Source organism: Neovison vison, chromosome 6, assembly GCF_020171115.1.
Source record: "Neovison vison isolate M4711 chromosome 6, ASM_NN_V1, whole genome shotgun sequence".
NCBI lineage: Eukaryota > Metazoa > Chordata > Mammalia > Carnivora > Mustelidae > Neogale > Neogale vison.
In genome coordinates this window covers 127,712,854-127,725,108 of record NC_058096.1, presented here as the reverse complement: position 1 = coordinate 127,725,108, position 12,255 = coordinate 127,712,854, and the positions used below count along the sequence as shown (strand labels likewise).

Here is a 12,255-nt window from a genome sequence, read left to right as displayed (position 1 = left end):
GGATATTGATTGCTTTTTATCTTAAAATAATCTTCATGTCAAAGTGGCCCATTTTGGGGCACCCGCCTTGGCGCCTGCCATGGCCCCTGCCATGTCAAGATACAGCATGATTTGGTGAGCCGAATTAGTGGCCCAAATTAGATCTAAGAAAACTGCTAGCCAACAGTGACAGAATACTTAAGTCTATTCAGTGCCTTTAAAAAAAAAAAAAAAAAAAAAGAGGTGGTTTAAAAGTGTTTTTTTGATATTTTTAAAAATTTAAGTTCAGTTAATTAACATATAATGTATTATTGGTTTCAGAGTACAGGTCTGTGGTTCATCAGTCTTACGTAACACCCAGTGTTCCTTATATCATGTGCCCTCCTTAATGTCCATCCCCTAGTTACCCCATCCCCCTACCACCCTTGCCTTCAGCAACCCTCAGTTTGTTTCCTGTGATTAGGAGTCTCGTTTGTCTTCCTATCTAGTTTCATCTTGTTTTATTTTTTCCTCTCTTGCCCTATGATCCACCGTTTTGTTTCTTAAATTTGCTTTATGTGGCTTTTGTTCCCTGAAGCCTTTCTGTATAGCTTAGAGGATGAGAATGAAAATGGTGGCTTCCCCATCTCTGGCCCCAGAGCCAAAAGCTCAGAGCCCCACTCCTCAATGAGTCCTCAGCGAAAAGCCGTCAGTCACTCCTGTTTCCCTAGTCTCCAGCTACACTCCATGCTCACCTGGCCTGTGACTGAGTGTTTCTGTTTCTGGCACATGACCCTGCTTTGGGTCTCCAAACCCTGCAGATTCCTGTGCAATGCTCCTACGCTGCTCCTCCCAGGGGAGGAAGAGGGAGTCATCTGTTCTGCTGCTGGTTGGGCCCCTGCTTAGAGACTAGTCACCCATATGTGCTGGGGTTCATGGTTTATGGTAACCTCAAGCTGAGAGCCCACTTCTGGGCTCACTGTTTGCAGCTGGCTTCCCCACTCTGGTGCCTGGGAGCTTGCTTCACTCAGGCACCCCTGGTCTTCCTGTGACCCCAAGGATCTGAGACCACACTGTCCCAGTGGGGGTTCTACCCACCCCCCGCTGTCTGAGCAATGTCCCTCAGCGGAGCAGACTTCTAAAAGTTCCAGTTTTGTGCTCTGCTGCTCTACCACTTGCCATCTATCTTCCTGTATATTGCCTCAGATTCACTTCTCCACACCTTGCAGAAAGTAGTTGCTTTCCTATTTGTAGAGTTGCAGTAATTCTTTTCTTAGAACTTTGGTTGAGTTCACAGATGTTCAGAATGCTATGATAGCCATCTAGCTGAATTTCTGGGACCAGATGAAATTAAGGTCTCCTACTCCTCCACCATCTTGGACTCCTGTTTCTGCCTTTAAAAAAAAAAAAAGTGGTTGAATGTAATTTCCAGTTTGCTTTTGAATTTAGATGTAACCAAATCTCCACTCGCAGCTATGCATTAAATGGCAGTGGTTGTTGCCTCCTTTTTCATCTTACTTTGAAATAATGACTCTGGACCCAGACCTAGCCCTCCTTGAGTCTAAGCAATTCAGGCAACCGAGAGGGTGTCTGAAATGTAGCTAATTTTTTGTATGCAGCAACTTTGATTAATTTTTTTTTTTTTTGCCCCTGTGGTTCTTTAGGGTTTTCTATATATAAAGTCATGTCATCTGCAGACAGATTTTTTTTACATCATCATTTCTGATTTGCAGGTCTTTTCTTTCTTTTTTTTTTTCTTGCCTAATTGCTCTGGCTAGGACTCTTAGTACTATGTTGATTAGAAGTGGTGAAAATGAGGATCCTTGCCTTCTTAGCTGAACTTAGAAGAAAAGCTTTCAGTCTTTCACCACAGAGTATGATACTAGCTGTGGGTTTTTCATAAATTGCCTTTATTATGTTTTCTATTTCTAGTTTTCTGAGTATTTTTATCATGCTAGGATGTTGAATTTTGTCAGATACTTTTTCTGCATTTATTGAGATGATCATGTAATTTTCTTCCCTTTGTTTATTGAAGTATTTTTACATTGATATCTCTGCAGTGGGCCGTTCTTAAATGTCAGGTAAAAATTCCATTTGGTCTTGCTGTGTAATTCTTTTAAAATGTTGGGTTAGGTTTGCCAGTAATATGAATATTTTTGCATCAATATTTATATGGGATATTGATCTGTAGCTTTCTTCTATTGTCTGGCTTTGGCATTAAGGTAATGGTGGGCCTTAGGAAGTGTTTCATCCTCTAATTTTTTTGGAAGAGTTTGAGAGGAATTGATATTTAATTCTTCTTGAAATGTTTGGTAAAATGCACTGGTGAAGCCCTGTGTTACTGATTAGTCTTATAGGTTGTTATTTTAAGAATTGTTCATTTCAAAAAAAAAAAAAAGAATTGTTCATTTCATCTGGGTTATCCAATTTGGTGTGGAATTGTTTGTAGTACTCTTATCCTTTTTATTTTTGTAGAGTTGGCAGTAATGTCCCTATTTTCATTTATTTTAGTCCTTTGGCTCTCTCTTTCTTAATCCATCTAGCAAAAGATACGTCAGCTTTGCTAATCCTTTTGAAGAATGAACTTTTGGTTCCATTGAGGGGTGTGTGTGTACATGTGTGTTATATCTTGCTTTTCTATTTTTTCATATTCTGCTCTGATCTTTATTTTCTTCTTTCTGCTAACTTTAGGTTCAGGTGGTTTTTTTTTTTCTTAAGGTATAAAGTTAGGTTATTTGGGATCTTTCTTCTTTCGTAGTGTGTTTACAGCTATAACTTCCCCTCTTAGCTCTGCTTTTATTGTATCAGATAAGTTTTTATATGCTGTGTTTTTACTTTCATTTGTCTTAAGTTAATTTTCCAGTTTCACTTGACTTTTGTCTTTATCACAGTGGTTTTTGTTTTTGTTTTTTTTAGGAGTGTGATGTTTAATTTCTACATATTTGAATTTTCCAGTTCTCCTATTCCTGGTTTCATCTCATTGTGATTGAAATCATACAAGCTGTTTTTGTCATTTTTTAAAGTTATTAAGACTTGTTTTATGTGTGTTCAGTGTATAATCTATCCTATATAATACTTGAATCTCTTCTACCATTCAGATTCTGTTTGGTCAGTTGTCCCAATAATGTCCTTTAAAGTATTTTTTTTCTTCCATTAAAGGATCCATTTGGGAATCATATACTGCACTTAGTTACCATATCCTATTAATCTTCCTTTAATCTGCAGCAGTTCTTCAGACTTTGTCATGATACTGACATTTTCAAAGGCTACAAAACAAATTAGGAGATTGTTCCTCAGTTGTGTTTATCTCATGTTTCCTCATGATTAGATTCAGAGTAGTTATCCCAGTGTGTCTACTATGTACGTGATGTATCCTGCTCAGATGATCACATCTAGAGACAAGTTCTGTCCTTTTGCCCCTCATCCATGATATTTGATCACTGTTCAAGGTGTTGTCTGGTTTCTCTGCTGTGTATTTATTGTTTTTCCTTTTGTAACTGATTAATACTTATGGGGAGATAGACACCATCCAAGGATGCTACTTGACATTATACTTTTTCTCCTTGATTTTGCATCTATTGAGGATATTTGTCTAAACCAATTTCTACAAAATTGGCATTTACCAACTCTACCATTTGCTTCATATCAGTTGGCATCCTACCCTAAGGAAGAGCCCTGCTTCCTTGGGCACTTGTTTATTTCATGCTCTTGTTATTATTGTGGGTTCTTGGATTTCCTGTTCTACTTAGGCATTTCTAATCCATTTCTAGCATTTGTTTTCATGTTCAAATTGTCCTCACTTAGGCAATGGGAGTCCCTTCAAGCTGGCTTCTATGCCCTTTTGATAGGAGAACCAATGTGAAATGTAAACTTTATGAATAATGTGTCTTAGTTCTTGACACAGTTGACACAGTTTTTCTACCCCAAAGTCATGAAGATCATTTTTCTAAAAACGTTATTATTTTACCTTTTACGTTTATGTTTAAATCTAGTTGGAATTGAAGTTCACACATAATATGAAAGAGAGGCTAGTTTCATTTTTTTCAGTATAGTTACCTAGTTGACTGAGAGGTTTTTATTGAAAAGCACATCCTTTCCTATAGTGGAATGCCACTTGTGTCATTAATCAAGTGTCTGTATATCGAGAATGTTTCACAGAGCTTTTCTGGGGTCTGTTCGCTTATCCCTGTGCCAGCACCACACTGTCTTCATAACAGAGGTTGTATGACAAGTACTGAGAGCTGGTATAGCAAGTTATCCCTCCTTATTCTTCAAGTGGGTATGGGATATTCTTGGCTCTTTGCAATTTCCAGTTTTTTTTTTTTAACAACTTTGAGATATAATTCTATGATAACTGCACATATGAGAGTTGTGCAGTTTGAGTTTTGACACATGAATACAACTGTGAAGCCACAACCACAATCAAGATAATGAACATAGCCAGCCCCTACAAAGGTTTCCTCATCGTAATCCATCTTTCCCTTCCTCTCAGCCCTGTCTTCAGGTAACAAACCATTCATCTGCTTCCTATCACAATAAACTGACTTGCATTTTGTAGGATGTTATATAAACAGAATCATTCAGAATGACATTTTCTATGTATAAAACACATACAAAAAGTATAGGTGGGTGGTGGGAAGGGTGGATGCTGGATTCTTTCATTTGGGATAATTATTTTGAGATTTCACCTGTTCATGGATATTGGATTATTTTCTAGTTTTTGACTGTTACAGATAATGCTGTTCTGAACATTTTGTTGTTTTTTTTTTTTTAAAGATTTTATTTATTTGACAGACAGAGATCACAAGTAGGCAGAGAGGCACAGAGAGAGAGAGAGAGAGATGAAGGGAAGCAGGCTCCCTGCTGAGCAGAGAGCCCGATGTGGGGCTCTATCCCAGCACCATGGGATCATGATCTGAGCCAAAGGCAGAGGCTTTAACGCACTGAGCCACCCAGGTGCCCCAGGAACATTTGTTTATGAGTCTGTGTGGAGTGGGGAAGAATGACCTTTCTAGCTAGACCTTTCTAGCAGAGTTCCAAGCCAAGGTTCCATAAAACAGACTGATAAAACACCCATATCAGTCTAATAACTAATTTCCTTAGTACATAAAAATAAGTATTCAATAGAAAAATGGATAAAGAAAATGAACAGTGAGCTGCCAGAGATGACTGTAGTAAGATACTGACTGCAGAAATGCTTGTTATAGCAAAATACTGGAAATAACCTAAATGGCCATCGGCAGGTACAGTTAAATTATTATAAATATCCTACTGTCCTGATACGGAATGGTATTCAAGAAGTTTTAGAACAATGTATGTAGGACTTTGTGCTGGGAAGAAAATAAGAGGACAGATATATATATATATATATATATATATATATATATTAATGTTCACATATGTATGGATGTCTTGCAAAGAGAGAAACTGACAGTGGTTGCCTTTGGGGAGGGAAATTGGAGGCCTGGAGATTAAGGATTTGGAAATAGACTTATATTCTACATATCTCCTATTCTTTTTTAATGTTTTACAAAATGCCTTTAAGTTAAAAACTAAAAATGAAATGCCTGTCACTCTTAAAAAAATCATTGATTTTCCTGGTCTCCAAATGGCTTAACTTAAGGTGACTGGTTAATTTTAGGTAAACTATATATACTGTCACAGTGACTCAGTTTCCCCATTTATAGTACTGGGGCTTACTTACACAGTCCCATGAAGTGCTTTAGAAAAATGCCTGGTGCATAACAAGCTCGGATAAGGCTACCAGTTAAGGTGTTTACAGATAAATGACCCTGCAATGTTAGGCATGCTACAAATAATTTTGCTGTGATAGAACTGTACAGTGAAGATTTTCTTAGTAGACAGTGAGGCAGGGAAACCTTGGGGCTTTAGTTTGGATAGGTATCTTTGAGCAGCATCCCAAGCTGGTTCTGTCACCATATCACTAACTTCTCTGCATTTGTCTTGGCTATATCAATTTTAAGGTGCTCTGAGATTGATCCTTCTGGAATTCTGATTTCAGGACACCTCCTACCTGTTCATCACTGGCCCGGATGTTGTGAAGTCTGTCACCAACGAGGATGTCACTCAGGAGGACCTTGGTGGTGCCAGGACCCATACCACCATGTCAGGTTAGAGTCCTCGAGGCTCACCTTACTGTTTTTAAACACTGAGAAGTGAATACTGCCAAAGAGAATAGCGACAGTCTTTTATAAATGTCATTTAATTGGCCAATTTCAAGAGAAGTGTGGTATGGTGTATTTTACAGATATAATAATAAAGATAGGTTTAGTACCTCAGATTTGTTAAACAAAAGCAGGCTACTACTAAAGCTTTGATAGTCTTTAAAATTTTAGAACTAACCGAAAAGGTGGCTGCAAGAGGTACAACACTATATATATATATATACACATACATATATACACATACATATATATATATACACACACACATACATATATGTGTGTGTGTGTATATATACCTATATAGTGTTACATATACATGTATACATATACATATATATATGTATGTATATATATACACACACACACACACACACTCTGTTGAACCTTTAAAAATGCTGTCTTATGACTTTCTTTGAATCCAAAGTTGAGGTATGTCTTAGATGGCAGTATCACCAATTGCCATTGGCCAGGTATGATCATAATGTGATGGGCATGGCCCATATTTTCATAAACTTGGTCATAGCTCCTCATCTTTTCGAGGATATATGCCACACATGCAGAGTTCAAAATGTACAAAGATTATTCTGTACTTCGGACTGAAACAAAGGTTATTGTTATACAGAGTGGCATAGTATTAGTAGTAGGGCATGAATCTGGCATTAATGAAGACTTTGTTGTTGGAGGAATGATGGGAATTCCATATATTTTTGGAAAAAGACATCAGGTTATGAAAGGATTGTCTGCAACAAAATAAGCAGTGTAACTAAAGTCAGGAGAAATTGCCTCTTGGAAAGATTTCAAAGCAATGAGAAGCTGGTGTGACCGATTTGCACACTTCAGTGTACAAATGAAGTGCACACTTCAGTCATTAAGACATTGGGTCATCACTTAGTTGTTGGCATTTCTTCACACCTCTATTACATGTATGAAGTCTTCCATTTGATGAAATATATTTGTGTGTGTGTGTGTGTGTATTTTTTTTTTTCAAAGAGATGGTGGGAGGGGCAGAGGGAGAGGAAGGGAGGAGTCTTAAGCAGACTCCATGTACAGAGTGGAGCCTGACATGGAGCTTGATCTTAAGACCCTGAGGTCACAGCCTGAGCCAAAATCAAGAGTTGATGTTTAAATGACTGAGCCATCCAGGTGCCCTGAATTTTTTTTTTTTTGAAAGTCCGAGCTCTTGATCCTACCCACAAACTTGTTCCTTTTCCATCTCAGGTTGGCATGAGCTTTGACTCATTCCTTGCCCTCAGCTCTGCTCAGCTCCGTCTCCAGCATACAGCTAGAATGAGAACTCTTCTCATTGCTGACTCCCCCACAGCTGGTCCTCACACCTTTATCTCAGGGTTTGGTAGCAGTTTTTCTTTTTACTGGGATCTAAAGTAAAGTTGAATATTGGTGACAGCTGATGTATTTAGCTGTATCTCCAGAGTAAGACCTAAATGATACTTTATACATACATTCCCTTGTTTTTAAAAACAGCTTTATTGAAATATAGTTTGCATAATATACATGTGACATACTCCAAGTATACAAGTCAGTGATTTTATGTATTCATTGTTTTTCAGTTATCACCACAATTTTAGAGCCTTTTCCTCATCCTCAGAAAGCCTTGCATCCATTAGCATTTGCTCCCTGTTTCCTCTAAACAATCTACCTCTAGGCAGTCACTGATCTACCTTCTGTTTCTGTGGATTTGTCTAGAATATATGTGGAATGGAAATAAATGGAGTCCTGCAAGATACGGTCTTTTATGAGTGGTTTCTTGTCCTTAGCATGCCATTTTTAAGGTTAATCCATGTTGCAGCATAGATAGTGTTTCCATGTATGACTGTACCGCATTTTAGGTATTCATTGATCGGTTGAACACATGGATTGTTTCTGCTTTTTGGCTGTCATGAATATGCTGCTGTAAACATTCATTTACAAGTTTTGTGTGACAGGCTTTTGTTTCCTTTGGGTATATACCTAAGAGTAGAATTTCCGGGTCAATTGGTAACTCTCACTTTTTGAGGAACTGCTACGCTCTCCTTCAAAGTGGCTGCACCATTTTATAAGTATTTCTTGAATAAAAGAATTCTGTATTGAGCATGAAACAATTTATTCAGCAGATGTTCATTGTGTGTCTGCGTGTCAAGCATTATTCTATGTGTTAGGAATAGCTTTGTGAAAGGAAAAGACCCCTGCCTCCATGTGGCTTATGTTCTAGCACAGGAGATAGACCATAAACGACCTGATAAATAAGGACATTGTGTAGTGTGTTAGAAGGTAAACCGTGTTATTAAAAAGGTAGAACAGGGATTATTGTGGTTTGAAATAGGATAAGAGCAGGCCTCACTGTGAGGGTAGCAGGTGAGCAGATCTGAGGTTAACGGCATGAACATCTAGGGGAGAAACATTGCAGGCAAAGGGAGTAGCTGATACAAAGGCCATGAGGAGGGAGGGTGGCTGGCATGTTCACTGAACAGCAAGGAGGGTAGTTGGAGACATGATATAAATCTGGCTTAAAAAGCTCAGTTTGGCTTCTGAGTGGAAAAGAGGTGGTAGGGGAAAAGGTGGAAAGGGAATCTGGGAGAGAGTTTCTGGTCCTATTTTCTCCGTCACGTCTGTGGTGGTGTTTGGCAGTTCTGTGATTTCAGAGTATTCTTTTTTTTTAAGATTTTATTTATTTATTTGACAGAGATCACAAGCAGGCAGAGAGGCAGGCAGAGGAGGTGGGGGAAGAAGGCTCCCCGCTGAGCAGAGAGCCCGATGCGGGGCTCGATCCCAGTTCCCTGAGATCATGACCTGAGCCAAAGGCAGAGGCTTAAACCACTGAGCCATCCAGGTGTCCCCAGAGTGTTCTTGAGGACTGATGGCTTTGTTCATCACTAGGGCCAGGAGGTTCCCCTCCTTCACCTCCACCATTCCTGAATACCATGAAATTATGTGCCAGCCATTATTCTTTTCTTTTCTTTTTTTTTTTTTTTTGTTTCCAGCTTTATTGAAAGCTAAGTGATCTATAAATAGGTGTAATTCTGGACGTGGGACTTTAGTGGCCAAGATGGGCCTGGGCTCTCCCCTGTTAGAACTGATATTCTTGGGGAGTTGTCATTCAGAAAATAGGGAAGTGGACAGACAGGTGTTGTAGGGGAGGGTGTGAAGAAAACGCCTGCACGGGATGAGAATGACACATGAGGGCTAGGGAATAAAGAAAGGTGTGACCCTGCCAAGGTATGGGTGCAGAGCAGAGGGGACAGGCTGTGCAAACTGCAGGTCAGCCTGAAGGTGTGTGGTGTCCCATCCTCACAGAGCTGTTAGCACAGTCTTCTGCAGACATGCCCTTGGAGGGACAGGTGGACATGAAATAGCATCTTTGGGCTGGCAGGTGGCCAGGCCCATTAAAGCCTCTCTGTTTTCTCAGGTGTTGCCCACAGAGCTTTTGAAAATGATATTGATGCCTTGTGTAATCTCCGGGAGTTCTTCAACTACCTGCCCCTCAGCAATCAGGACCCGGCTCCCATCTGCGAATGCCATGATCCCAGGTGAGTTGCCAGCGATAGCACTGACTCGCATTTTGCAGGCTGGCTAGCCCTTTTCTGGTTCCTCTGCCCTGGCAGGACCTGGAGGGCACAGGAAGAGCCAGTGGCTGCCCTACTGGGCAGCTTGGAGTAGATTGTGGCATGGAGCCAGCAAGATACCCAGGTGTTGGCATGGTGGTAGCATGTCTGAATACAGGAACAAAGGAAGATTTTCTTTGTATTCCCCATTTTTTCTCCTTGTAATAGCTGATAAATAGCTTGGGAGTAAAAAATGCCCCACCCCCAAATGACTTCTTTGAGTCTCGATTTGTCCAGAATTAGAAATGGAAGTATTGCTTGTTTTTTTTTTTTTTTTTAATTTATTTATTTGTCAGAGAGAGAGGGAGAGAGAGCGAGCACAGGCAGACAGAATGGCAGGCAGAGGCAGAGGGAGAAGCAGATTCCCTGCCGAGCAAGGAGCCTGATGTGGGACTTGATCCCAGGACGCTGGGATCATGACCTGAGCCGAAGGCAGCTGCTTAACCAACTGAGCCACCCAGGCGTCCCGGAAGTATTGCTTGTTTTGACGCGAAACGCGAAATGGTGCAGACAGCATGCCTTTTGGGAAACGTGGCCACACATACACCTGCCTGTGACAGTCCAGGGGAGGGTGACTTGCTGGCCATCCAGTGAAGACTTTCTCTCCTTCTTGGTATTGGGGCTGCTGCCTAATATAGGCACACCACTTTGAAAGCCAGGGGTTCAGCTGGGGAACTATTGCTCCAGATCTCTGGCTGCTTTCATCTCCATTTTGTTTCTACTCTGAGGTGCAAACTTCAGACTCAAACTATTTCAAACTCATTTCGCCTGGACTTTGTTTTACAGAAGAGATTTAGAATTCTGTCTCACAGGAAGAAGCCATTTTTGGACAGTGCTCTGTGGGATGGACCTGGGCTCCCACCTGCCTCATCCCCACTCCTCAGAGGACCTAACCAGTGGTGTATTATGTGTAGTCATGAAAGGGAGGGTGGTCACAGGCCCGGAGTGATGGGCACAGCCTCCTTTTCTGAGAAGCTATACTATTTGGGGTTCCTGAAAAGTTTAGGACATCATTTGAATGTATTAGGGCCCAGGGGCCTAGGAATGACTAAATATCCTGATTAGGCCCAGCCATATCTCCTTCCAGTTTGATCCCAGAGTAACTATATGTATAAGTAGCAAATGAAAAGTAAGGGAAGACTTGATCCAGTAGAGCTATGCCCGGTTCCCTAGTGTAGAGTTCTCTGGGAAGTTGGGCTTGATGGGGCATGTGGCTTTACCAGTCCTCAGGCAAGGTGTGTACACTTCAGGGCCAGAACAACCCCTGCCTACCCACATGGGCCAAGAGGGGATGAGAGCATGCGGGAGAGGGGCATGTTGCTGCAGAGTCCTCCTGTGGCGGGGGAGTGGACCCTGGCCGGCTCCCTGGTCAGCCACATACATGCGTAAGGAAACAGAAAGCTCTGAGCCTAAGTGACTGGTTAGTCCTCAGTGATTCCACCCATGAGAGGGCCTGCCATTTTCTTTTTTACAGAAGCTCCAGCAGGTTTCTTTTCTAACGGGATGTGAATCCACAGTGTTCAATAGCAGAACTCTTAGCTTTGCATTTCCAAGTCCTTATTCTTTTATTTTTAACGTCTCAGGAAGTGAGAGCAGGACTTGCCAGAACAGTGTGGTCTTGACTGCAGTGTCCTATAGTGCCCCCCACACTGTGGGAGGTACTGAGAGAGGATAATTGATGGAACTACATTCAGGAGAATAAGCTTTTTTCCCCCCTATAAATCAAAACAAAAATCTTTTGGGTTACTGTCAAACTCAGGCTCAGTTTGACATGGTGGTAAGAAAGGAATGCATCTTTCAGGATACTTTGCAAGCCCAGCAGGGACAGAAGCCACTCATCCCCCCACCCCCACTCTGTGGAGTCTCTCCCATTCTCCAGCTACTGGCCCTTCCTGTGCTGATTGTATTTGCTTCTTTTTCTATCCAAAGTGACCGTATGGTTCCTGAGCTTGACACAATTGTTCCCCTGGAATCGACCAAAGCCTACAACATGGTGGACATCATACATTCTGTAAGTGCCACATTTGCCGGTCTTGTCTGTGCTAGCTCAGCCACATCTGTGGTCCCTGTGCTTTGGCATAGGGAGGAAGTACGAAACCCACAGGCTTTGACACTGGACAACCGGGCAGAGTGTGGGGTGGGCACAGGACAGGGGCCACTCAGTAGTGTGTTCTAGGAAGAGCTAGTGATGGTAGCCATCATACTGGCTTTCCTGGACTAGAGGGCTGGAGGGAAGAGGAGCCAACTGGGCCAGTAGATTTCAGGGGTTGTTAGACAGCACTGGGAGGTGCATAGAGAAGGGTCTGTGTCCCCAAAGTCTGGAGTTGAGGCCAGGGAGACTTTTTGTTAGGTACCTTTGTTTGGAACTTTGCGCTCAGTGGGCGTTTGTTTCTCCAGAGAGATGGAGAGTAAAAGTACACGTGACATGGGTAGTTTTAGGTCCAAAAAAGGTTTTTAGGGGTGCCTGGGTGGCTCAGTGGGTTAAGCCTCTGCCTTCAGCTCAGGTCATGATC

At 41.5% G+C, this 12,255-nt stretch overlaps 1 protein-coding gene across 1 annotated transcript in view; it reads left to right on the top strand.

Annotated features, from left to right (window-relative positions):
• PCCB (propionyl-CoA carboxylase subunit beta) overlaps positions 1-12,255 on the top strand; it is a 106,911-nt gene that overhangs the window by 39,544 nt on the left and 55,112 nt on the right. Inside the window, exons 7-9 of the mRNA XM_044252308.1 lie at positions 5,981-6,089; positions 9,547-9,667; positions 11,672-11,753. Of these exons, the coding sequence (XP_044108243.1) occupies positions 5,981-6,089; positions 9,547-9,667; positions 11,672-11,753 (312 nt within the window). The remainder of the gene's footprint in view (positions 1-5,980; positions 6,090-9,546; positions 9,668-11,671; positions 11,754-12,255) is intronic.